Source organism: Ammospiza caudacuta, chromosome 28, assembly GCF_027887145.1.
Source record: "Ammospiza caudacuta isolate bAmmCau1 chromosome 28, bAmmCau1.pri, whole genome shotgun sequence".
In the NCBI taxonomy this organism is placed as follows: domain Eukaryota; kingdom Metazoa; phylum Chordata; class Aves; order Passeriformes; family Passerellidae; genus Ammospiza; species Ammospiza caudacuta.
Window position 1 is genome coordinate 6092125 of NC_080620.1, and position 26360 is coordinate 6118484.

Sequence of the window (26360 nt, forward strand, 5' to 3'; positions counted from 1 at the left end):
TTTGGTCATAACCCCACACCCCCATCCCAACTAATCCTAACCCAGCACCGCCCTTAGCGCCAGCCCAACCCCGGCCCAGCCCCCGAGCGCAGCGAGGGTTTCCCAGCGGGAATACAAAGGAATTTCCCCCGTTTGTCCATCGTTCCCGCTCGCTCCCCGCTACCTGCAGCCGCACTCGTCCACCACCATGTCCTCGTAGTGGCGCAGCACCACGTTGTCGCTGTTGTCGTAGTAGAGGATGGAGATGGGGGAGAGGCGCACGGGCACGCAGCAGGGCTGGGGCGTGCCCCGCGGGTCCAGCGAGTGCACCATGGTCTGCAGCACGGCGTGGTTGGTGCTGTTGAGCTCGGCCGCCAGCGGGAACGGGCACTCCCCGCCGCAGTAGTTGGCCAGGTAGCCCTGCGGGGCGATGATCCAGTTCTCCCAGCCCACGTCGCTGAAGCTGATGTAGAGCCGGCGGGGCTTGCACAGGGGGCTGGGGGACACGGCGGGGCTCGGGGCGCTCCTCCGGCCGCGGGCAGCGCGGCACTGCGGGCCCAGCGTCACCAGCAGCAGCGAGGCGCCCGCGAAGGCGGCGGAGCTGCCGCAGGGGCTCCGCGGGCCGCCGGGGCCGCCGCTCACCGACAGCTCCAGCACCAGGGCCAGATGATCCCGGCCCGGCCCGGCCCGGTCCCGCAGCGCCGCGCCCAGCCCGAACAGCAGCGATCGGCGCAGCTGCACCAGCGAGCGCTCCAGCAGCGGGGCCCGGCCGGGCCGCGGCGAACCCCGCGGGGACCCCCGGGACAGCCGCAGCTCCAGCACCCGCCCCGGGCTCGGGCCGTGGTACGAGCTGTGCTGGAAGCGCAGCTCCAGCTGCGCCAGCGTCGGGCGCTCGCCCTCCTCCAGCGCCGAGAGGTTGAAGAGCAGGAGCCGCCGCAGGCACAGCCGGGGCTGGGGCTGCCCCGCGGGCAGGAGGCGGCCTGGCGAGGAAGGAGAAACAGCGGTGGGGGCGGCTGGACGCGGGCATGGGCAGGATCGGCTCCCGGATGGGATGGGATGGGATGGGGGAACCCTGGGGCTGGGTGGAATCGGCTCCAGGAGGGGTTGGGGGAACCCTCGGGATGAGCAGGATCAGCTCCAGGGCTGGGCTGGGGCTGAGCAGGATCGGGGAAAAAAGAGGACGAACAGCAGCGAATTTGGGTTTAGCCTGGTTTAGCCAGCCCGAGCCAAACTGGAGCCACGAAAGAAAAGAGCTCTGGGATGCCTTGAGCCCTCAGGGACACCGATCAGTCCCCAGGGGACTGCGAACGGCTCAGAGCAGCCAGATGTGCCCCAGGGTCAGCCACATGTGCCCCGGGGTCAGCCAGAGGCGCTGGGACAATGAGGAGGGGGGACACAGCCTGGGGATGGAGCATCCCATCCCTGGGATCAATCTCGGGATCAATCTCGGGATCAGGACCGGGATCGGGACCGGGATCAGGCCTGGCATCAAAGCCGCGCCTCGGGAGGGATTCAGGGGGCTCCAGGACAGAGCCAGGCACAGCTGCCCCCCTCACCCCCATGCCGGGGTTCCAACCCCATCACCATCACCGGCAGCATCCACAGGGCTCCATCCCGCAGGGATTTCTCCTGGAATCCGGCTCCGGCCTCGGGACACGGGGCAGGGAGGAGGGAGCGGAGCCCGGGGCAGCCCGAACGCGGCCGCGGCTGTACCTTGGTCGGCGAGCACTCGCACGATGTTCCCGGGCACGTTGAGCTCCTCCACCGTGCAGGGCTCGGGCGCTGCCCGCGGCCGGGGCCGGGCGCTCCGCCTGTGGAAGATGCTCCAGAGCAGGGGCGGCACCGGCGCGGGGCTCCTGGGGCTGGGCCTGGCGCTGAGCCCCAGCGAGCGCAGCGGGGAATGGTCCTGGGAGAGCGGCTGCGAGGGCAGAGCGGGGCTGAGCAGGGCCCAGGCCGGGCTGCGGAGGAGCCACAGCCACATCCAGATCCACGTGGACATGGACATCCTCATGGACATCCCCCGTGCGCACAAGGAGCGGCAGCGCCGGGGCTGGGGCCGAGCGCAGCCTTTGATGGGCTCGGAGCTCAATCAGCACCGCGGGATCCCGGCTCGGGGTGGGATCCCTGCGGCTCCGGCACCCCTTAACCCTTTCAGGGCTCTCCCGCAGCTCCGGAGCGCCCGCTGCGGCTCCATGGGGTCGGGATGAGGATGGAAATCCAGCGTTGTTCCTAAAAACCCTGCCCGGAGCTGGGCGCAGACCCGGAGCAGTCTCTTCCTCCCAAAAAATCCATTTTTAACTCAATGTGGGGTCAGGATGACGATGGAAATCCAGCGCTGCTCCCAAAAACCCTGCCCAGAGCCGGGGGCAGACGTGGAAAGGGCTCTTCCTCCCAAAAATTCCCTTTTTTAACTCAATCACGGCGTCCAACGCTTCTCTCTTAAAGCCATTGGCCTCCGGCACATCAAACCATCACAGTCTGCTTCACATGGCCCCAAAAACCACTGGCCCCAAAAACCATCGGCCCCAAAAACCACAGGCCCCAGCCAGGCACCCCCAGGTCCCCCAGTCCCTTGCTGGCCATCACAGCAGAGCTGCCACCGCCACCAGCTCGGTGTCACAGCCCCCAGAGGCAGCTGCAGCCACCCAGCTCAACGCCAGCCCTGGGAAATTCAGTTTAATCCCCCCACGGCCACCCCAGCTCTGCTCCGGCCCTTCCTGCCCTGCAAACCCCACAGAAAACCGAGGAATTCCGCACTGGGAGGCTCCTCAGACACCCTGGAGGTGACAGGGGGGGACAAGGTCCTGCCACAGCTTGGGGACATCCCCACAGCCCCACTCAGGGCCTGTCCCTGCCTCAGGCACAGCAGGGGAGGGGAACCAAACATGGAAAAATCCCTCAAATTCCCACAAATGGAATTGATGCCCTGGATCAGATCCCCCTTGGCTGCTGGGGCAGGGAGCGGAGGGTCCTGGCCTGGGAGGGGACAGCGAGGGGACAACGAGGGGACAGCAAGGGACCCAAACCCACAGAGCTGCCCGGGATGGGGACCTGGGACTGCAGGGCTGGAGCTGCCTGGAAACCCAGCAGGAATTCTCTGTTCTTCCCAAAATCCCAACCCTGGAGCAGGAACTCTCTGTTCTTCCCCAAAAATCCCAACCATGGAAGCAGAAATTCTCTGTTCTTCCCAAAATCCCAACTCTAGAAGCAGGAATTCTCTGTTCCTCCCAAAAACCCAGCCCTGGAGCAGGAATTCTCTGTTCTCCCCAAAATCCCAGCCCTGAAGCAGGAATTCTCTGTTTTTCCTCCAGCAAGGGGCCAGTCCTGGGGGAATCTCCCAGCAGGGACCTGCAGGACCCTTTCTAAGCCACTCCAAGACCTACACGGGGATTTTTTCCAAGGAAATTGAACCTCCAGAGCCTCCTCCCGAGGGCTGGGCTGGATTCCCGGGATGGATTCAGGTGACAAGGGCACCTCTGCAGTCCCTGGGGCACAGCTGGGGCACATCTGGAGCACATCTGGCCTCGGGGTCCCTTCCCAGGGCGGGACAGGAGCTCCCCTGCCCGGGCTGGAGCAGCTGGGAGGGCTCAGAGGGAGGGTCTGGGGGTGTCACAGCGGGGCTGAGGACGTGGAGCAACACCAGGGACACCGAGGCAGCCCCAGGTCCCCCCTGGCCAGCGCGGCCACCAGCGTCCCGGCCAGACTGGGCCAGACTGGGCCGAAGTGGGAGCCCCAGGCGCGGGGTGCTGGCAGTGCCAGGGCTGGCAGGGGGCAGGGGGGCAGTGCCTGTCCTTGGCAGGGTCCCAGAGCAGGTCCCGGGCAGTGCCAGCCCCGCAGCCGTGCCCACGCCGCCCTCACAACCTCTTGTCCTTCACGAGGCCGTTCCTGAGGTGCAGCCTGGGGAGAGCAGAGCCGGGGTCAGGCCCTGAGCACAGAAATTCCCCTCACTGCCCTGTCCCACATCTGTGCCCTGTGATGGCTCCAGGCCCCGAACACACAGATCCCCCCTCATTTCCCTGTCCCCAGATCTGTGCTCTGTGATGGCTCCAGGCCCTGAGCACAGAAATTCCCCTCACTGCCCTGTCCCCACATCTGTGCTCTGTGATGGATCCAGGCCCTGAACACACAGATCCCCCCTCATTTCCCTGTCCCAGATCTGTGCTCTGTGATGGATCCAGGCCCTGAGCACAGAAATTCCCCTCATTTCCCTGTCCCACATCTGTGCATTTTGATGGATCCAGCCCCTGAACACACAGATCCCCCTCATTTCCCCGCTGAGGCCACTCCTACCCCCACATTTGTGCACTTTGATGGCTCCAGGCCCTGAACACATGAATTTCCCCTCATTTCCATCCTGGGGCCACTCCTGTCCCCAGATCTGTGCTCTTTGGTGGCTCCAGCACCAGGAGCAGCTCCAGAGCCCAGAGCCCTTGCAGGGCCTGAAGGGGCTCCAGGAGAGCTGGAGAGGGACTGGGGACAGGGGATGGAGGGACAGGACCCAGGGAATGGGTTTAGACTGGGAAAAGGGAGATTTGGGCGGGATATTGGGGAGGGATTCCTGGCTGGGAGGGTGGGGATGGAATTCCCAGAGCAGCTGTGCCCACCCCTGGACCCCTGGCAGTGCCCCAGGCCGGAGCCCAGGCCCATGGGGGTGTCCCAGGCGTGGGGCTGGATGTGCTTTGGGGTTTCCTGACCCAAACCAGCCCGGAATTGCACGTACCCCTCCTTCAGAGCCCGGGGCAGCGGGATCCCAGGCTCCTTGCCGGGTTTCCTGCTCTCCTCCAGGTCGTACTCACGGACATCGTTCACCTCCTGCATCTGCCCCAGCAGCACCTTGGCCACGAACAGCACGATGTACTGCGGACAGGAGGGGACAGGAGGGGACAGCGACCCTCAGGCACGCCCCAGCCCGAGGGGGGCCTTTCCCTGCTGCCCCCTCCCCATTTCGGGCAGGGCAGCCCCCCCGGCATGGCCACAGCCCCGGGATGGGGTTTGGGGCTCCATGGAGCAGAACTCCAGGGACAATTCCTGGGTTCATCCCAGGGGCGATGGGCTCAGCAGCTCCCTGCCCTGCCCCATGGATCTCCCCTCTCCACCCATCCCCACAGCCTGGGGCTCGCAGGAACATTCCCAGAATGTTCACACCTCTGTCAAATCCCCTTTCTGGGATGCACGAATGTTCCCAGATCATTCACACCTCTCCAAATCCCCTTCGGAGCATTCCCAGACCGTCCCCACCTCTCTCCCTGCTGTTATCACTCCCCCAGGTGTCAGACACTGCATTCCCCCAGCCTGACCCCCCAAACCTCCCCATCCCTGCCACCCCCGCAGCAGCACCGAGGACAGGGCTGGCCCCAGGGACAGGGGACACGTCCCCGCTGTCCCCAGTCTGTCCCCTGGGGTGGCACCAGCCCCGGATCACCCACCAGGAACCAGTAGATGTTCATCAGGGTGAGCACGAGCAGCAGCGCGTTGAAGAAGAAGTAGAAGGGGATGTTGGGCACGGCCTGGAGGCTGGAGTGGCAGGTGGCGTAGAGCACCTTCAGGGGGAACCAGTAGAGACGGAACCAGAACCTGCAGGGACGGGGACAGAGAGGGGTCAGTGGGGACAGAGCGGGGTCGGTGTGGCCCTGGGGAAGGGGCAGAGCCAGCACAGCCCGTTCATCCATGGATCCATCCCTGTGTCCGTCCATCCGGCATCGGCTCCTCCTCCTCCCCCTGCCCGGGCCATTTGTCACAGCAGTGTCACCAGGGTGTCACCAGGGTGTCACCAGCGGTGTCACAGGAATTTCACAGACACTCAGACCCCGCACTACAGAGGGATTCCCAGCCCAGCAGGAGCCCCAGGAGATGCTGGGGGGGTCTCAAAAACCATCAGGGGAGAGGGGCCCAGGGGGACAAAAATCCTCCAGAGAGTGCCAGGATTGGGAGCAGGGGAGGGTCAGGATGGGATCAGGGCCCCAAACCCAGCAGGGAAGGTGAGGATTGGGACCAGGGACAGAAATCCAGCAGGGAAGATCGGGTTTGGGATGGGGACACAAATCCACCAGGTCAGGATTAGGATCAGGGGACCCAAACGCACCAGGGAAGGTCAGGATTAGGATCAGGGACCCAAACCCAGCAGGGAAGGTCAGGATTAGGATCAGGGACCCAAACCCAGCAGGGAAGGTCAGGATTAGGATCAGGGACCCAAACCCACCAGGGAAGGTCAGGATTAGGATCAGGGACCCAAACCCAGCAGGGTTTAGGATCAGGATTAGGATCAGGGACCCAAACCCAGCAGGGAAGGTCAGGATTAGGATCAGGGACCCAAACCCAGCAGGGTTTAGGATCAGGATTAGGATCAGGGACCCAAACCCAGCAGGGTTTAGGATCAGGATTAGGATCAGGGACCCAAACCCAGCAGGGTTTAGGATCAGGATTAGGATCAGGGACCCAAACCCAGCAGGGAAGGTCAGGATTAGGATCAGGGACCCAAACCCAGCAGGGTTTAGGATCAGGATTAGGATCAGGGGACACAGACCCACCAGGTCAGGATTGGGATCATTGGGATCAGGAGACCAAGACCCAGCAGGGGAGTTCAGGATTAGGATCAGGACCCCAGAGCCAGCAGGGAGGATTGGATTTAGGATCAGGGCCCCATCCCAGACCCACCAGCTGACGCTGAAGGCCAGGCAGCCCGCGTTGGCCAGCACGTCGTTGAGGCGGTGGAAGGCGCCGCCGCGGTGCTTGAAGTACACGTTGAGCTTGGTGAACTCGAGCTGCACGTCATTGACATCGTGCAGGAACAGCACCAGCACGCCCACGTTGTGGTACCTGGGGGGAACAGCGGGGAAAATGGGGGAAATCTGCGGGGAAATGGGGAAAATCTGCAGGGAAATGGGGGAAACAACGGGGAAAAATGGGGGCAACTGCAGGGAAATGGGGAAAAACCGCAGGGAAACGCAGAAAAATCATGGGGAAAAACAATGGGGAAATGGGAAAAACTGCGGGGAAATGAGGAAAACCATGGGGAAAAACCGCGGGGAAATGGGGAAATGAAATAGGGGAAAACTGTGGGGAAACGGGAAAAACCGCAGGGAAACGGGGAAAACCGTGGGGAAATAAGGAAAAACACAATGGGAAAAAAGCATGAGGAAATGGGGAAAAACCATGGGGAAGTGGGGAAAGATGGGGGAAATGTGGGGAACAGCTGGGGAAATGGAGAAAACCAGGAAAATGGGGAAACGAAAAGGGGAAAATGATGGGGAGATGTCTCACCTGAAGGCGTAGGAGGAGGATGAGGAGGATGAGGAAGGTCAGGGCTCACCTGAAGGCGTAGGAGGAGGATGAGGAGGATGAGGAAGGTCAGGGCTCACCTGAAGGCGTAGGAGGAGGCCAGCAGGGTCAGGGTGACCACGTGGTGCAGCAGCATCACCAGCGAGTCCTTGCGCCACGTGTCCATGTAGGCCGTGGCGTAGAGGGAGTGCCCGTAGAAACTGCCCTGCAGCAGGTATGCCAGGGCAATGTCCCTGGGCACCTCCATGCCCCGATGCCAGCCTGAAACACCCAGGGGTTTGGGTTTGAGAGGGGGAAAATAGAAATGGGAATAAAAATAGAAACAATGGTAATAATAATAATAATAATAGTGCCCTGCCGCCAGCCTGCAACACCACCGAGGGGTTTGGGTTTTTGGGTTTGAGAGGGGAAAAATAGAAATAAAAATAAAAATTAAAAAATTAATAATTATTATTATTAATAATATAATTTTATAATATTATAATATTAATAATATAATATATTAATAATTAATGATATAATAATAATAATAATAATAATAATAATAATAATAATAGTAGTAGTAGTAGTAGTAGTAGTGCCCTGCTGCCAGCCTGGAACCACTCCCGTTTGGTTTGTGTTTGTAAGAGTAAAAATGAAAATAGAAATAAAAATGAAAATAAAAATTAAAATAAATATTACAATAATAATAATAATAATCTATATTACTATATAAAATAATCTACATAATAACAATATTGATAATAATAATCTATATTATTATAGGAAAACTATATTATTATATAAAATAAAAATAATATAGATTATTATATTATTATTAAATAATAATACGTATTATTATAGAAAAATTAAAATAATCTATATTACTATAGAAAATAAAAATACCTTATATTATTATCGACTATTGCTAAATAATAATCTATGTTATTATATTCGTTTTTGCAAATTGTGATCAATCACCATGGGTTTATATACGATGTATATGTGTGGGTTTGTGTCCCTGTCCACAGCCGAGGGGGGAATGAGGAGATTTTTAACCCTGATTTGGGCAGGGGTTGGAACGAGGAGATTTTTGAGCCCTGACTTGCTGCCCCTGCCCATGGCCATGAGCTGATCTTCAAGATTCTTCCCACCCCAACCCATTCCATGATTTAATTGTCTGTTATTTAATTGTCCATGATTTAATCGTCCATGATTTATTTCATTGGTTCCTGATTCACTCAGCCCCTCCAGCCGCCACCAGAAGAAAGGAACGCCCAGACACCCCCTTGTGCCCTTTCTGCACCCAGAGCAGGACAAAAAAGGGACAAAAAGAGGGAATTTGGGGGTGTCCGTGCTGCCCTCACCGTAGAAGACGGAGGGCGGGTCGTGGAAGAAGGGGTACTCGGTGCAGAACAGCAGGTAGGCGCCGTAGGACCACGACACCGAGTAGAAGAACAACTTCCAGGCACTCTCGGGCATCTTGGCGGCATCTTTGGGCTGCAGCTGGCACCACTCCGCCAAGGGCTGCGGGGAAAGGGGGAATTTCATCCGGGCAGCCTCACCCGGGGGGCTCAGCAGCGCCCGGGGGCAGTGCCAGAGCCAGGCTCTGCCAGCAGGAAGGGGCTGGGGAGGGGAAACTGGGAGGGGGGGGACCCTCCTGGAGCTGTGCAAGGGGAGCCTGGGGCATTCCCCCACTCCCTGGAGCATCCTCGGAGCATCCCCGGAGCATCCTCCCCCTCCTCGGGGCATCCTGCCCCACCCTGGAGCATCCTCGGAGCATCCTAGGAGCATCCTCCCCCTCCTCGGGGCATCCCCAGAGCATCCTCCCCCTCCTCGGGGCATCCTGCCCCACCCTGGAGCATCCTCGGAGCATCCCCGGAGCATCCTCCCCCTCCTCGGGGCATCCTGCCCCTCCCTGGAGCATCCCCAGAGCATCCTAGGAGCATCCCCTCCCTCCTTAGAGCATCCTGCCCCTCCCTGGAGCATCCCCAGAGCATCCTAGGAGCATCCTCCCCCTCCTCGGGGCATCCTGCCCCTCCCTGGAACATCCCCAGAGCACCCCTGGAGCATCTTCCCCCTCCTCGGAGCATCCTCTGAGCATCTTCCTCCTCTCAGGAGCATCCCCTCCCTTCTCAGAGCACCCTGCCCCTCCTCAGAGCATCCCCGGAGCATCCTTTGAGCATCCTCTCCCTCCCGGGGCACCCTGGCGCGGCCGGCGTTGGCAGGGAGGAGCCGGGAATGCAGAAAATCCCAATAAACCGCAGGAAAGCCCCGGAGGAGAAGCTCCAAGAGCATCACCCGGGCGGCTCCCGGGAAAAAGGGAGATGGACGGGCAGGGAAGGGCCGGGCACAGCCCTGGGCGCTGCCACCAGGTGCCACCAGCGGCGGGCACACGGTGCTGATGGAGCCGTGCCACCCTCCCCGCACCCCCAGCGCCTTTTCCAGCCCCTCCCCAGGGCTGCTCTGCTTGGGGAGAATCCATGGAAATTCCTGAAATTCCTGTCCTGGCTGCGCAGGGGGACAGGGACAGGCTGGGGGTGACAGGGAACACGGAACAGGGTTTGGGGATAAATGGATCCAGACTCGTTTTTGGGGGGTGAATGGATCCAGACTCGTTTTTGGGGGGAATAAACTGAGCCAGCCCCATTTTGGGGGAAATAAATGGACCCAGCAAGGCACAGGGAGGGGTTTGGGGGAACCAAAGCCCTGAGAAATCCCAAATCCCCCCCAGAACTGCTGCGGGTGAGCCCCAGGTGAAAGCAGAACTCGGCAGGGTAACAGGACCCGGCCCGGGTCAGCACTTTCTGCTCCTAAATTAAGGCCCCAGCTGTCCCTGGTGCTTGGCCCCTTCTCCAGGGGCTGCCATCCCAAAAGCTCTGGGGTTCCTGGGCTCCCATCCCAATCCCAAAAGCTCTGGGGTTCCTGGGCTTCAATCCCAAAAGCTCTGGGGTTTCTGGACACGTCCCCTGCTGCCTTTTCCAGGGGGAGAAGAGGAGCAGGGGGAATCAAAAATGCACGGAAAGCTTCAGTTCCTGGGGTGCCCACACGGCAGGGACATGGGGACAGCCCAGGGGATTTGGGATCCTCAAAGCCACGCTCACCCCACAGGGTTTGGGGCAGAAAGGACCACAGGGATCTGTGGGGCAGGGATTCCCTGTCCCGGGCTGGATTTGGGGCCTGAGCTCTCCTGCTCACACCATGAGGGTTTGGGGTGGAAAGGATCACAGGGATCCGTGGGGTCTGTGGGGCAGAGATTCAGGAGTGGGAGGGGGCTCCGGTGGGGATACAGGGGGACAGGGGGGGACAGGGGGACACAGGGGACAGGGGGTATCACAGGGGACAGAGGGACAGGGGGGACAGAGGGACACAGGGGACAGGGGACACAGGGGGACACAGGGGACACAGGGGTGTCACGGGGGTGTCACGGGGGTGTCACGGGGCTGCCCACGGACCCGGCTCTGCCCCGGGGTGGGGGAGGGGGTTGGGGGATGTCCTCCCATCACCCGGCTGCCGTTGCCATGGTGACGGCGCACGGATGCCCGTTGCCAGGGGCGACGGAGCCGCGCCGGGATCTGGGCCGGGGCTGGGGCTGGAGGAGCCCGGGGCTGCGGGCGGGGATGTGACGGGGCCTGCGGAAAGGGCACAGCCTCATCATCCTCATCATCCTCATCATCCTCATCATCCTCATCCTCATCCTCATCATCCTCGGGCTGGGGCTGCCCCGGGGTCAGGAACACCCGCGGGGAGGAGAGAACGTGAAGGCTCCTTTGCCGGCCTCCAGGGATCCCTAAATCCACAGCCAGGATCCCTAAATCCATCTCCAGAGATCCCTAAATCCACAGCTGGGATCTCTAAATCCACACCCAGGGATCTCTAAATCCGCCTCCAGGGACCCCCTAAATCCATCCCCAGGGATCCCTAAATCCACCTGAGGGATCCCTAAATCCACAGCTAAGGATCCCTAAATCCATCTCCAGGGATCCCTAAATCTACAGCCAGCTCCAGGGAACCCTAAATCCACACCCACTCCCAGGGACCCCTAAATCCACAGCCAAGGATCCCTAAATGCACCCCCAGTTCCAGCAGCAGGACACAGGAGCATCCGGGGATCCCTAAATCCACCCCAAACTCTGGGGATTCCTAAAGCCAGCCCCTGGGACCCCTAAATCCACACCTGGGGATCCTTAAATCCATCCCAAGCTCCAGAGATCCCCAAATCCACCCCCAGGGACGCTGAATCCATCTTTGGTCAGCAGCAGGAGCTGGGAGAGCCGGGCAGGGGGAAGGGGCACCCAGTGCCAGGGTTGGTGCCAGGGCTGGAAGGAGCCCGGCGGTGCCAGGGCCGGTGCCAGGGCCGGCCGGGGCACAGAACGTTCCCCAGGGACACAAAGGAGCGGCTGGCACGGAGCAGCCCCGGAACTGGCGGTGCCAGCGGGGAGGACGAGCCAGGAGAGCCCCAGAGCCTGCCCGGCCTCAGCCCAGCCGGGGTCCGGCCCAACGCCAGGGCTGGGGGTGCCCTGGGGGGCTCGGCGCTCTCTGTGCCCTCTGTGCCCCCTGTCCTTCTGTCCCTCTGTGCCCCCTGTCCCTCTGTGCCCCCTGTCCTTCTGTCCCTCTGTCCCCTCTGTCCCTCTGCTCCCAGCTCAGCCACTCCAGGGCTGGGGCTCCCAAAGGATCCCAGAATGGGTTTGGGACCCCCAACCCAAACCTGGCACCTTCCACCCCCCCAGGGCACTGCCAGGGATGGGGCAGCCACAGCTTTTTTGGGGCATTCTTTGGGAATTCTGCCCCAAATGGAGCCGTTCCTCCCCAGAATCCCACCCTGGCAGCCCCAAAAAGGGAAAAACCAGGAAAAAACAGGAAAAAGTCCCTGATCTGTGAGGCCAGAGCATCTGGGGGACGTGGGGGCAGTGACTGCCACCCACCCAGAGTGCCCTGGGGACACCAGGGCCGTGTCACCCACCGGCCCCGCTCTCCTCTCCCCGTCCACGCAGCAGCTCCGTGCCTCAGTTTCCTTGCACCGTGCCTCAGTTTCCCCGCCCCGAGCCAAGCTCAGGCCGCCACTCCCCATCTGCACCCGCGGGCAAAGGCGATTTCCCCCCCAGATTCCCACCAGGAGAGATTTTATCCCAGCACAAGGGATTTCGTGCCCTGCTCCGTGTCCCGGGGAAGGAGCAGCAGCAGCGGCGGCGCTGACACAGCAGAGCGGCCCCGGCACAAAGGCCCCTTTGTGGCTGTTGAGGTTTCTCTGCCCCTGCTCTGTGCTCAGGGAGGGAAAGGCAGAGCCTGGCCCGGGTCCCTGTGCTCAGCTCCCGCACGGGGCTGGGGACAGCCTGGGGACAGCCTGGGGACATCCCCCACTCCCAAGGCTGGGAAATGAGCTCCTGGCAGGGCTGCAGGGGGAGAAGGACACCAGGAATCCTGAATTTCCAGAACCCCGAGTTTCCAGAATCCCCAATTTCCAGAACCCTGAATTTCCAGCATCCTGGATTTCCAGGACCCTGAATTTCTAGAATCCTTACTTTCCAGAACCATGAATTTCCAGCATCCCAAATATCCAGAATCCCGGATTTCCAGAATCCTGGACTTCCAGAATACTCATTTTCCAGAATCTTGAACTTCCAGCATCCCGAATTTCTAGAATCCCAAATTTCCAGCATCCTGAATTTCCAGCATCCTGAATTTTCAGCATCCTGAATTTCCAAAATCCCAAATTTCCAGCATCCCAAATTTCTAGAATCCCAAATTTCCAGAACCCTGAATTTCCAGCTCCCTCATCCTCCTGGGGCTGCTCTGGATTGCTCCCCTTCCCTGAGCACATTTCCCAACATTTCTCCCTGCAGAGGACACGGGGATGGCCTGAAAACCTGAACACCAGCAGGTCAGGGTCGGGGTTAGAGCTAGGGTTAGGGTTAGGGTTAGGGTCAGGGTTAGAGCTAGGTTTAGGGTTAGGGTTAGGGTTAGGGTTAGGGTTAGGGTCAGGGTTAGAGCTAGGTTTAGGGTTAGGGTTAGGGTTAGGGTTAGGGTTAGGGTTAGGGTTAGGGTTAGGATTAGAGTTAGGGTTAGGATTAGTCATTTCAGCCTCCAAGGGAGGAAGGATGCCCCAAAAATCCAGATCCTGAGCAGGGCGAAGCCCCTGTGCTCACACATCTCCTTTTCCTCCCCTCGGGCCATCCTGACCCAGCCCTGCCCTCCCTGGGGCTCTGAGACCCAAACCTGTCAGATTTCAGAGAAAATCCACAATTCCCATCCCTGCCCACAGCCATTCCAGCCAGGGAATTTTCCAATCTTTTTAAAATACAGCCCTGGAGCCCGAGCTGTGCCTGCCTGCAGCCGGGGGAAAGCTGATGCCACCGGAGCCCTGCTCAGCATCTCATCAGCATCAGGCACAGGAGCTGGAGCCACTGAACCCCCCGGGCCTTCTGCAGTTACAGACTGACCCATTTCCCCAGGGAGCGGCACCTCGGCCCTGCCAGGACCTGCCAGGACCTGCCATGGGGCTGCCAGGACCTGCCATGGGCTGCCAGGGGCTGCCAGGGGCTGCCAGGGGCTGCCATGGGCTGCCAGGACCTGCTATGGAGCTTCCAGGACCTGTCATGGGGCTGCCAGGACCTGCCAGGACCTGCCATGGGGCTGCCAGGACCTGCCAGGGGCTGCCAGGACCTGCCATGGGGCTGCCATGGGGCTGTCATGGGCTGCCAGGGGCTGCCATGGGGCTGTCATGGGCTACCAGGACCTGCTATGGAGCTTCCAGGACCTGCCAGGGGCTGCCACAGGCTGTCATGGGCTGTCATGAGCTGCCAGGACCTGCCAGGGACTGCCATGGGGCTGTCATGGGCTGCCAGGACCTGCTATGGAGCTTCCAGGACCTGCCATGGGGCTGCCAGGACCTGCCAAATTCCCCTTACAATCCTCATCTTCAGTCCCTTCCACACCTCATGGACAGACAGGGGATGGGGGAAATCCAGCCTGGCACAAAATCCCAGCACAAATTCCGCTCACAATCCTCACCCCCAGCCCCTCTGACCCCTCACAAGGAATGGGGAAATCCAGCCCGGCACAAATTCCGCTCACAATCCTCATCTCCAGCCCCTTCCACACGCCGTGGCCAGACTGGGAACGGGGAAACCATCGTGGCACAAATCCCCCTCACAGCCCTCATGCCCAGCCCCAGAGGGCTCGGCTGGAGCTCGCCCAAGGCCAGGAGCCCCCGGGACCCTGCAGGGACCCCCAGAGCGCCCAGCTCGGCCAGGGAGGGGCAGCCAGGCCTGGATGGGGTGACAAAGAACTGTCCCCAAGCCCAAATCCTCCAAATCCCCGAGGGTTCTGTGCTGGAGGCCGGGGCAGAGTGGCAGCATCTCCTGAGGAACAGGAGCACAGGGACGGAGGGGACAGAGAGGGGACAGAGAGGGGACAGTGGGGACAGCAGCGACGGCAGCGCTGCAGCAGCGAGCCGAGCACCGAGATCTGCTCCAAAAACCGCAGAAATGTGTCCCTTCCATGTCCCCTCCGTGTCCCTTCCATGTCCCCTCCCTGTCCCCTCCTTGTCCCCTCCGTGTCCCCTCGCTGTCCCCTCGCTGTCCCCTCTTTTTCCTCCCGGGCAAGGGGACAATCCGCGACCTTCTGGGGATGCGGGGATGGGAACGGCAGCGGGGGAGGAGCGGGGAGGGCTGAAATCCTCCGGGATGCAGCGCCGGGAAAGGCACAAAACCCGGGAATAACCGGGGAGAAATAACCTCAGCCTTGCGGGGATGGAAATAACCCCAGCCCTGCGGGGATGGAAATAACCCCAGCCCTGTGGGGATGGAATTAAAGGGTAAAAGGAGCAGGGGGGGCTCTGCCGGTGCCCAAATCCTGCAGGATGCAGCGCCGGGAAAGGCACAAAAACCGGGAAGAAATAACGTCAGCCTCGAGGGGATGCGGGGATGGATCCGGGGGGATGCGGGGCAGGGGGAAAGGGAGCAGGGGGGGCTCTCCCGGTGCACCGGGATGCTCCATCCCCAGCGCTGCAGCGCCGGAGGCAGGCGCGGAACAACCTGCGAATAACCTGGAAGAAAACGCGCTCAGCCTTGCGGGGCTGCAGAAATAACCTCAGCGGCGGCGGGGGAGGCGGGGAAGGCGGCGGGGGGGCTCTCCCGCATCCTCGGGATGCTCCGCGCTCGGCGATCGCGGCTCCCGGGGCTCAGCCGTGATCCCATGAACGCATCCCCGAATCCCGCAACGGGTGCGGGCACCCCAAACCTCCCCACCGCGTTCCCCCCGCTCCCAGCCCGGTTCCATCGCTCCTAGCCCGGTTTCATCGCTCCCAGCCCGGTTCCATCGCTCCCATCCCCGGTTCCATCGCTCCTAGCCCGGTTCCATCGCTCCCAGCCCCGTTCCATCGCTCCCATCCCCGGTTCCATCGCTCCCAGCCCGGTTCCCCCGTTCCCATTCCCGTTCCCCCCCGGTTCCCCGCTCCCAGCCCCGGCACTGACCCGCAGCAGGCGGCGGGAGCAGGCGCGGCGCGGCGCGGTTCCGTCGCTCCCAGCCCCATTCCCCCGCGTTTCCCGTTCCCATCCCCGTTCCCCCGTTCCCATCCCCGTTCCCCCCCGTTCCCCGCTCCCAGCCCCGGCACTGACCCGCAGCAGGCGGCGGGAGCAGGCGCGGCGCAGCGCGGTCCAGCCCAGCGCGCAGATCCCGCACAGCAGCAGCTCGGCCCAGCCCAGGTGCGCGTTGTCGGCCCAGGTGCGCAGCGCCCGCTCCCAGCCGCAGTCCCCGCAGCCCCGCGCCGCCGCCGCCAGGCTGCCGAGGCCCCGGCGCAGCAGCTCCCCGTAGCCGGGCATGGGCTCCGGAGGCGGCATCGCGGAGCTGCCACGGCCGCGGCCCCGCGCACGCTCGGCGGGGCGGGCGCCGCTCCCCCCGCCCGGTACCGGGCTGGAGCCGCCCCCTGGCACGGCCCGGCCCGGCCCGGCCCCCGCGGGGACAGCGCGGGAGGAACGCGGGGGGCGCTGCAGGGCCGGGCAGGGCAGGGGGAAACAAAGAGAATTTCGGTACCGGGGGCGGTGGAAACGGGGGCAGCGCCGTGCCCGCTGGGAGGGGCACGGCATGGCACGGGGATGGCTCGGGGATGGCTCGGGGATGGCACAGAAATGGCACAGAAATGGCACGGAATGGCACGGAATGGCACAGGGACGGTACGGGGATGGCATGGAGATGGCACAGAGATGTCACAGGGGTGGTACGGATATGGCATGGAATGGCACGGAATGGCACAGGGATGGTACGGATATGGCACGGACATGGCGTGGAGATGGCATGGCAGTGGCATAGAGATGGCACGGCATGGCACGGATATGGCATGGCATGGCACGGTGATGGTACAGGGATGGCACGGAGATGGCACAGAGACGGCACAGCACGGCACAGAGATGGCACAGCACGGCAGAGCATGGCACGGCATGGCACAGCACGGCACGGATATGGCACAGCATGGCACAGCACGGCACAGAGACGGCACAGCACGGCACGGATATGGCACAGCACGGCACAGAGATGGCACAGCATGGCACGGCATGGCACAGCATGGCACAGAGATGGCACAGCATGGCACGGCACGGAGCTGCTACTGCAGGGAGTCGGGCAACTTTGGGGTCTCGGGTGCCAGTTGAGGGGATTTGAATGTGAATTTGGGGAATTTAAATGTGAATTTTGGGGGGTTCAGGTGTGAATTGGGGGTTCAGGTGCACACAGCTCTGCGTTGAGGATCCCTGCCAGAGCCTTGCCCCTGCAGCGCCGTTTCCTCGGATGTACAAAGAAAATAAATTCATTTATCCAGGTGTTCTTTGTCCTCCCTTGGCACAAACCTCAGAGGAAACCTCGGAGCCTTTCCCTCCTCACCCTCTGGATGTGCCCGAATTTCCCACAGCTCGGGTTGGGGCACTGCTGCAGCTCAAGGGTCTGGAATATAAAATTCACCTTGAAAATGGGTTTGGAATAATTAAATTCACCTTTAAGATGGGCCTGGAATCATAAAATTCACTCTGAAAATGGGTCTGGAAAAACAAAATTCATCTTAAAAATCAAACTTCCTCTCAAAGGTCACCCCTGATGAAAAGACCTGAATGAACTCCATCATCATCATCATCACCATCATCATCATCACAAGCACCCCTGGAGCTGCCAGGGAAAGGAAAAACTATATCAATATGAAATAAAATGATAAAAATATAAAATAAAAATGATATAAATATAAAATTCAAATTATATTGAATAAAAACGATATAAATAGAAAACACAAACGATGTAAATCTAAAATAAAACTACATAAACATAAAATAAAACCGATATAAATAGAAAACACAAACGATGTAAATCTAAAATAAGACTATATAAACATAAAATAAAACCGATGTAAATAGAGAGTACAAACGATGTAAATCTAAAATAAAACCGTACCAATACAGAACACAAATTATGCAAATCTGCCATCGCACAATGCCCGCGGTGTCTGCAGGAATTGCCGAGCACACTGGGCCCTTTCAGAGCGGCACAAAGGGACATTGAGGGGACACCGAGGGGACACCGAGGGGACACCACAGCCCGGCCGGGCGGCACAAAGGGACCTTTCAGGAAACCAGAACTGCCCAAACCCGGGGAAACTCCCGTGGGGAGGGGGCAGAAATCCTAAAAACCCAGCAGGGGTAGGGGAAATTCCCAGGGAGATTTATGCGGAAACAATTCCTAAAAATCCAGGTGGGATCTGGTTTGGATTGGGGGAAATTCCATGGGGAAGGGGCCATAAATCCTAAAAAATTAAAAAAAGTCATAAAACTCCTAAAAAATCCAGGTTGGACCCTGTAGGGATTGGGGAAATTCCCTTGGGGGTTTCTGCCACAATAATCCCTAAAAAATCCAGGTTGGATCTGGTCTGGATTGGGGAAATTCCCATGGGGATCTCTGCCACAATAATCCCTAAAAATCCAGGTGGGATCTGGTTTGGATTGTGGAAATTCCATGGGGATCTCTGCCACAATAATCCCTAAAAATCCAGGTGGGATCTGGCTTGGATTGGGGGAAATTCCATGGGGAAGGGGCCATAAATCCTAAAAAATTTTAAAAAGTCATAAAATTCCTAAAAAATCCTAAAAAATCCAGGTTGGACCCTGCACGGATAGGGGATATTCCAGTGGGGATCTCTGCCACAATAATCCCTAAAAAATCCAGGCTGGATTTGGTCTGGATTGGGGAAATTCCCATGGGGATTTCTGCCAAAATAATCCCTAAAAATCCAGGTTGGATCTGGTTTGGATTGGGGAAATTCCATGGGGATTTCTGCCAAAATAATCCCTAAAAATCCAGGTTGGATCTGGTTTGGATTGGGGAAATTCCCTTGGGGATCTCTGCCACAATAATCCCTAAAAATCCAGGTTGGATCTGGCTGGGATTGGGGGAAATTCCCATGGGGAAGGGGCCATGATTCCAAAAAAAAAAAAAAAAAATTCCTAAAATTCCTAAAAAATCCTAAAACAATCCAGGTTGGACCCTGCAGGGATTGGGGAAATTCCCTTGGGGGTTTCTGCCACAATAATTCCTAAAAAATCCAGGTTGGATCTGGCTGGGACTGGGGAAAATCCCATGGGGATTTTTGTCACAATAAATCCTAAAAAAATCCAGGTTGGACCCAGCAGGAATTGGGGAAATTCCAGAGGGATTTATGCCACAATAATTCCTAAAAATTCTTGTTTGGATCTGGCAGGGATGGGAGAAATTCCCATGGGGATCTCTGCCACAGTAATTCCTAAAAAATCCAGGTTGGATCTGGCTGGGACTGGGAGAAATTCCCATGAGGATTTGTGCCAAAATAATCCCTAAAAATCTTGTTTGGATCTGGCAGGGATTGGGGAAAATTCTAAACCTCTGCCACAACAAATCCTAAAGAATCCAGGTTGGAGCCAGCAGGGGTTGGTGACAAGGACACTGCAGCAGGGACACCAGACTCAGCCTGAGCCTATTACAGGAAAATTATTTTTATTTACTTTTCTTTTTATTTTTATTATTTTCATTTCTTTATTATTTTGGGGTTTTCCCTCTCGCCAGGGGCTTTCATCCCAAAGGAATTGTCAGAAGGGCAGGAGGTGATGCAGAATTTGGGATGGATCCTGGAGATGTTGGAGTTTCCCCTTCCCACCCTCCCAGCAGGACCCAGAAGGGATTTTTTGGGTCCCAGAGAGGATTTTTTGTGTTCCAGGGGGATTTCTGGGTTCCAAAAGGGATTTTTTTGTGTTCCAAAAGGGATTTTTTAGGTCCCAAAGGGATGTTTTTGGGTCCCAAAGGGATTTTTTGGGTCCCAAAGGGATTTTTTGGGTCCCAAAGGGATTTTTGGGGTCCCAAAGGGATTTTTTGTGTTCCAAAAGGGATTTTTTGGGTCCCAGAGAGGATTTTTTGTGTTCCAGGGGGATTTTTTGGGTCCCAAAGGGATTTTTTGGGTCCCAAAGGGGTTTTTTGGGTGCCAGGCTCAGGCACTGGGTGCATACTGCAGGGCCAGGCGGTCAAAGTCGTTCTCCTGCAACCACAGCCAAAAATAAATTGAATTGATTAATCATTAATTAATCATTGAATAATGATTACCAATCAATCCCCCTCCAATTTACATGGACTACCTCTCCTCTAGCTGAACCCACCACAACCAGCTCCCTAAAACTAAATTAATTCCAATTTATCTCATTCCAATTCACACTAAATTAACAGCAAATCCCATTTATCCCTTTTTTTTTGTCTTTTGCTGCTTTTCCCTTCCCCTCTCCCCAAATTCCCTCTCCCATTTCTTTCCTGTTTTGAGCCCAAATTTCCACCTGGATTAAAAATCTGCATCTCAGAGCTCTTCCTCCAGCCTTGGGATTCCCAAAAGGGAAAACTGAACGAGACTGAGCTGCCCTCTGGGATTTAATTCCCCTGGCTCCATCACAACGGGGGAAAATGCAATTTATTTGCTTTATTTCTGTTATTATTTCTATTTTCTGCCATCCCCTACCTTGGCCTGGTACTCCTGGATGAAGGGATGGTTTTTGTGAGCATCCTTCAGCTGGGACAGGTAACGATTGGTGACCTGGGGGGGACAAAAAAATTCAATTTTGGGATGGCAGAGTGGCACAAATCCCACCTCAATGTGGGGGTTTTAGACCTAAAATCCTGATTTTCTCACTGTCCCAGTTCAAACCATGCACACACTTGAAATAAAGAATAAAACACTTCAATAATCAACTTTCTATGGTGGCTCCAAGTTAAAAAATTAAAATTCAGGAAGAGCTGAACCTGGAACTCCAAATGTTTCTTCTATCCAGGTTTTTTCCTCAATAATGTGGAATTCTGGAGTTCTGGAGTGGTTTGGGTTGGAAGGGACATCAAGGACCATTAAATTCCGTGGGAAAAGCTAAATTCCCCAAAACCCCAAACAGTTCCCTGTGAGCTGCCCATCCCAAAATGGTCCTAAAATGATCCCATTTATTCCCAAAATTATTCCAGAATAATCCCATTTATCCCCAAAACAGTCCCGTTAATCCCCAAAATGAGCCCAAAATTACCCCATTTATTCCCCAAATGGCCCCATTTACCCCCAAAATGACCCCATTTATCCCCAAAATGAGCCCAAAATTACCCCATTTATTCCCCAAATGGCCCCATTTACCCCCAAAATGACCCCATTTATTTCCAAAATGAGCCCAAAATGACCCCATTTATCCCCAAAATGACCCCATTTATCCCCAAAATGACCCCATTTATTTCCAAAATGAGCCCAAAATGAGCCCATTTCCCCCCAAAATGAGCCCATTTCCCCCAGGTCTCACCTCGGGGGCCTTGCCCAGGTGCTGCGACAGCACCACCAGGTTCAGCAGCGTCTCAGGGTGCCCACTGTCCTGCAAAAATGGGATTATCACAGCAAAAGGGGCTGGGGGATCCCTGACAGGGATGTGGGAACTCTGGGGTGGGATCCCCAGGGAAATCCCTGCCTGCCCCAGGGCTGGGACCCACCTGGCATCGTGCAGGTGGAATGGAATGGGTGGAAAAAGAAATTGAAATAAAATAAAATAAAATAAAATAAAATAAAATAACCAACAAAATGACCAACAAAATAACCAACAAAATACTAGAAATGTGAAATAAAACATAAAATAAAATACTAAAATAAAAATAATAAAAATAAATAACCAATAAAATTTAATAAAATACAATACAATACAATAAACAAAATATAAAATAAAATACCATAAATGTGAAATAAAATAAAATACCGAAATGAAATAAAATAAACCAAACCAGTCTGCAAGCCCAAGCACAGCGAGGTGGATCCATAAATTGCCACTGCTGTGGATTTGAGCAGGAAAACTCCTGGGACTTTGGGGCTGTCCCGTGTCCCTGTGGGGATTTGGGGCTGTCCCTGTGGGGATTTGGGGCTGTCCCTGGTCCATTTGGGGATTTGGGGCTGTCCCTTGTCCGTTTGGGGATTTGGGGCTGTACTTTGTCCCTGTGGGGATTTGGGGCTGTCCCGTGTCCCTCTGGGGATTTGGGGCTGTCCCTGTGGGGATTTGGGGCTGTCCCTTGTCCGTTTGGGGATTTGGGGTTGTCCCTTGTCCCTGTGGGGATTTGGGGCTGTACTTTGTCCATCAGGGAACTCTTTAGGGTGTCCCTCGTCCATCTGAGAATTTGGGGTCTGCCTTGTCCATCTGGGGACTCTTTGTGCTGTCCCCTGTCCCCCTGGGGCTGTCCCTTGTGCATCAGGGATTTCTCTGGGTCTGTCCCCCGTCCCTGTGGCTCTGTCCCTGTCCCCAGGGGGACCCTGTGGGGCTGTCCCTGGCCCTGTGGCTCTGTCCCTGTGCATGTGCCTGTGGCTCTGTCGCTGTGCCTGTGGCTCTGTCCCTGTCCCTGTGGCTCTGTCCCCGTGGCTCTGTCCCCGTCCCTGTGGCTCTGTCCCTGTCCCTGTGGCTCTGTCCCCGTGGCTCTGTCCCCGTCCCTGTGGCTCTGTCCCCGTGGCTCTGTCCCCGTCCCTGTGGCTCTGTCGCTGTGCCTGTGGCTCTGTCCCTGTGGGGCTGTCCCTGTCCCTGTGGCTCTGTCCCTGTGGCTCTGTCCCCGTCCCTGTGGCTCTGTCCCCGTCCCCAGGACACCCCGTGGGTCCCTACCTTGTCCAGGGCCTCCTGGAGCAGCCCCTCGGCCTCGTCCCAGCGGCCCTGGGCCATGGCAGCGGCCGCCTGCCCGTTGAGCAGCAGCAGCGAGGGGCTGTACCTGTCTGCCAGCTCCTGGAAGGTGTAGAAGGCGTCCTGCAGCTTCTCCCCGCCCTGCGACGGGACAGACACGCAGACAGACGCACAGACGGGGTCACCCTGGGCCTGGGCAATCCTCATTTACAGCCACGGGGACGTCCCGGGGATGGGGAATCCTCATTTACAGCCACGGGGTCATGGGAATTCCTGATTTACAGACGGGATCACTTCTGGGCTGGGAAATCTGTATTTACATCCTCAGGGTCATGGGAATTCCTGATTTACAGACAGGATCACTTCTGGGCTGGGAAATCTGTATTTACATCCTCAGGGTCATGGGAATTCCTGATTTACAGACAGGATCACTTCTGGGCTGGGAAATCTGTATTTACATCCTCAGGGTCACGGGACTTCCAGATCTCCATCCCTGGGGTCACTTCTGGGCTGGGAATTCCTGATTTACAGCCTCAGGGCCATGAGAATTCCCCATTTCCATCCCCAAGGTAATTTCTGGGCTGGGAACTCCTGATTTCCACGCCTGGGGTCACCCCCAAACTCGGTGGTTTTGCCTCATTCCCAAACCCCTTTGGGGACATTCTGTGTCCTGGAGCCTGGATGGGGCACCAGAGCAGCTCCCTGGGGAACTGGGGCTGTTTTGGGGCTGTTCTGGGGATGTTCTGGGGATATTTTGGGTCCATCTGGCTCCCCCTGGGTACCCACCAGGGCCAGGTTGACCCAGGCTGTGGCCAGCTGGGTCAGGGTGGCATCCTCATCCTGCTCCTGCATCTTCTTCAGCTCCTTCCTGCAGGACAGGTGGGAATCACAAAGGAAAAGGGATCTCAGCACAAAATCGAACAAATTTGGGGTTTTCTCCTCAAGGTTTGTGGGGTTTATTGCACAAGGAGAGGCCTGGCTTGGCTCCTGGAAATGGGAAGGGAGAAGGGGAAAAGGGGAAAAGGGGAAAAGGGGAAAGGAGAATGAAAAAGGAAAAAGAGAAAGCCCAGTCCCACCTGGCCAGGTCGAGCCTGTCGAGCTTCAGCAGGATCTGGATCATCATGGCCAGGCTGCAGGGACAGAGCACAGGGGCTGAGGCAGCTGCAGCCACCCCAAACCCCACCTGGGATGGCCCCGAGGGTCCCTCCCGACCCAAGCTCTGAGCCTGTCACCCCATTTTGGGATGCCCTCACCATTCCAGGCTGTCCCCTGGTGCAGATCCCCGTTTTTGGGGTCCCCTCACCATTCCAGGCTGGCTTTGGGGAGGCTGTCACCCCATATTTTAGCATGCCCTGACCATTCCAGGCTGTCCCCCCGGGTTTTTGGGGAGGGTGTGACCCCGTTTTGGGGTCCCCCCACCATTCCAGGCTGTCCCCCTGGTGCAGATCCCCATTTTTGGGGTTCCCTCACCATTCCAGGCTGGCTTTGGGGAGGATGTCACCCCATATTTTAGCATGCCCTGACCATTCCAGGCTGCCCCCCCGGGTTTTTGGGGTCCCCTCACCATTCCAGGCTGTCCCCCTGGTGCAGGGCCCTCAGGGCAGCGTCGGGGTCCTGCTGGTGGCAGTAGATGGACGCTGCCATCAGCAGGAAGGTGCTGTTGGCCACGTCCACGCTCTTGGCCATCTTCTTGTCCAGCTCTGCCATGATGGAGTCCCTGGGGGGCACAAGGGAAAATGGGGTGGGCATGGGGGAGAAAATGATGGGAGGGGAATGGGATAAAATGGGGAAGAAAATGGGAAAAAACAGGCGAGAAAACGGGGGAAAATTGGGAGAAAACAGGGAAGAATGAGGGGGAGAAAATAGGGGGGGGGGAATGGGATAAAATGGGGAAGAAATGGGGCAAAATGGGGGGGGGAAAATGGGGAGAAAATGAGGGAGGAAATGGGAGGGGAAAAGGGGGAGGATGGCAGAAAATGGGGGAGAAAAAGAGAGAGGAAAAAGGGAGAAAATGGTGGTGGGAGGAATGGGATAAAATGGGGAAGAAATGGGGGAAAATGGGGGAAAAAGGGGCGAGAAAATGGGGAGTAAACGAGGGGGAAATGGGGGAGAAAATGGGAGGGAAAAAGGGGGAGAAAAAGGGAGAAAATGGTGGTGGGAGGAATGGGATAAAATGAGGAGGAAAATGGGGGAGAAAGGGGGGGAAAAATGCGGGGGGAAGGGGAAAAAATGGGGGAAAAAAAGGGGATAAAAGAGGAGAAGCTGTGGCTGCTCCATCCTTGGCAGGGATCCCTGGACATGAAAGCCCCCAAAACCCCCTGGGAGTGCAGGAACTGTGCCCATTCCAGCTTTGCTGCCACCCCGCAGACCCCGGCAGGGGCCGGGACCCCCCAAAGCCCCCCAAAGCCCCCCGGCTCACCTCTGGCTCTGGCTGTCGCTGGCCAGGAACTGAGCAAACATCCTGACAGACTGCAGCTCGGGGCTGGGGCTGCCCTGCAGCTCGTCCAGAACCACCCCAAACTTCCTCTGAAACACAGGAACGGGGAACGGGGCCAGGGCCAGGGAAAAAGGGGACAGAAAGGGAAAAGAAGGGGGGGAAAGGAAAGAAAAGGAAAAAAAAGGGGGGGGGGAAAGGGGGAAAAAGAGAGGGAAAAAAAAGGGGGAAAAAGGGGAAAAAAAAGGAGGAAAAAACCAAGGAAACAAGCAAGGCAAAAAGAGAGAAAAAAAAAAAAAAAGGAAAAGACAAGGAAAAGAACAAGGACAAAACAAAGAAAACAACAAGGAAAACAACAAGGAAAAGAAGGAAGGGCAGGGAGAGCAGGAAAAGAAGGAAAATCCAAAAAAGCAGGAGGGAAGGGAAAGAAGGGAGGTTGGGGTTTGAGCAGAACTCTCAAGGATCTGCAGAGACAGGGCCCAGGGAAGGGATTTGGGATGGGAATCCCCGGGCCCAGGGAAGGGATTTGGGATGGGAATCCCAGGGCCCAGGGAATGGATTTGGGATGGGAATCCCAGGGCCCAGGGAAGGGATTTGGGATGGAATCCCCGGGCCCAGGGAATGGATTTGGGATGGAATCCCAGGGCCCAGGGAAGGGATTTGGGATGGGATCCCAGGGCCCAGGGAAGGGATTTGGGAATCCCAGGGCTCCACCCCTCCCAGGCTCACCTGGGCGATGTAGGATCGGAACAGGAACACGTCTCGCTCGGCCTCCTGCTGGGGGCTGCTGGGCTGGAAGGGAAATGGGGAATCCTCAGGGCCGTGGGGACCCCAAAGCAGCCCCACACAAACCGGCCCCATAAAACCACCCCACACAAACGCCCTCAGAAAACCACCCCACACAAACAGCCCCACACAAACCGGCCCCCCTCCCCCTCCCCAGCCCCGGGAGCCGCGGCGGGCCCGGACCTTGGCGCGCTGGGCCTCGTTGATGGCGGCCTGGAAGGCGCCGATGTAGAAGCTGTTGCGGAGGTCGAACAGCTCGTCCGCCTCCCCCGCCGGGGCCGCGCCCGTCCCGGCCGCCATCGCCGCAGACACGAACCCGGAAGCGCCCGTGCCGCGCGGGCTGCCGGGAGCCGCCGTCGCCATGGGAACCGCCAATAGCAACGCGAGGAGGGGGAAACGTCAGCAAAAAGCGACGTGTGGGCGGGGTCAGGGCGAGACGGCCAATGAGCGGAGTGCGCTGATGTGACGTCATAGGGGCGGGGTTAGAGAGAGTCGACCAATGAACGACGAACACGGCGCTGACGCATTGGGGCGGGGTTAGAGCGAGCCAGCCAATGAGCTGTGCGCGCGGCGGTGACGCCATCAGGGCGGGGTTAGAGAGAGCCGGCCAATGAATGGTGAGAATGGCGCTGACGCCATCGGGGCGCGCGGCGCCGCGCGTGGGCGGGGTCAGAGCCAGCCGGCCAATGAGCGGCGCGCACAGCGGTGACGCCATCAGAAGGCGCGGAAGCGGCGGA

At 57.8% G+C, this 26360-nt stretch overlaps 3 protein-coding genes across 6 annotated transcripts; all 3 read right to left on the reverse strand.

The window, feature by feature from the left end:
- Positions 1-159: 159 nt before the first annotated feature.
- GDF1 (growth differentiation factor 1) lies at positions 160-1996 on the reverse strand. The gene is made up of 2 exons (XM_058821010.1): positions 1693-1996; positions 160-959 (listed from the first exon to the last, which is right to left on the reverse strand). Exons 1-2 carry the CDS (start codon positions 1994-1996, stop codon positions 160-162), a joined length of 1104 nt encoding a protein of 367 aa, XP_058676993.1.
- A 1527-nt stretch (positions 1997-3523) lies between these two features.
- Positions 3524-16076, reverse strand: CERS1 (ceramide synthase 1). The gene is made up of 7 exons (XM_058821201.1): positions 15855-16076; positions 8604-8763; positions 7338-7518; positions 6634-6795; positions 5406-5553; positions 4700-4836; positions 3524-3876 (listed from the first exon to the last, which is right to left on the reverse strand). The coding sequence occupies exons 1-7, from the start codon at positions 16074-16076 to the stop codon at positions 3834-3836; spliced, it is 1053 nt and encodes a 350-aa protein (XP_058677184.1). The 3' UTR covers positions 3524-3833.
- Positions 16077-19234: 3158 nt separating this feature from the next.
- Positions 19235-25945, reverse strand: COPE (COPI coat complex subunit epsilon). 4 transcript variants are annotated; one of them, XM_058821033.1, is made up of 10 exons: positions 25807-25945; positions 25567-25629; positions 24823-24929; positions 23968-24120; positions 23480-23533; positions 23190-23271; positions 22389-22505; positions 21060-21128; positions 20246-20320; positions 19235-19777 (listed from the first exon to the last, which is right to left on the reverse strand). In XM_058821033.1, the coding sequence occupies exons 1-10, from the start codon at positions 25921-25923 to the stop codon at positions 19730-19732; spliced, it is 885 nt and encodes a 294-aa protein (XP_058677016.1). In that variant the 5' UTR covers positions 25924-25945; the 3' UTR covers positions 19235-19729. The 4 variants fall into 4 exon arrangements, with proteins under 4 accessions (XP_058677016.1, XP_058677015.1, XP_058677017.1 ...); XM_058821032.1 differs by having other exon boundaries at positions 22389-22544; XM_058821034.1 differs by lacking the exon at positions 23480-23533 and having other exon boundaries at positions 22389-22544.
- Between the last annotated feature and the right edge of the window lie 415 nt (positions 25946-26360).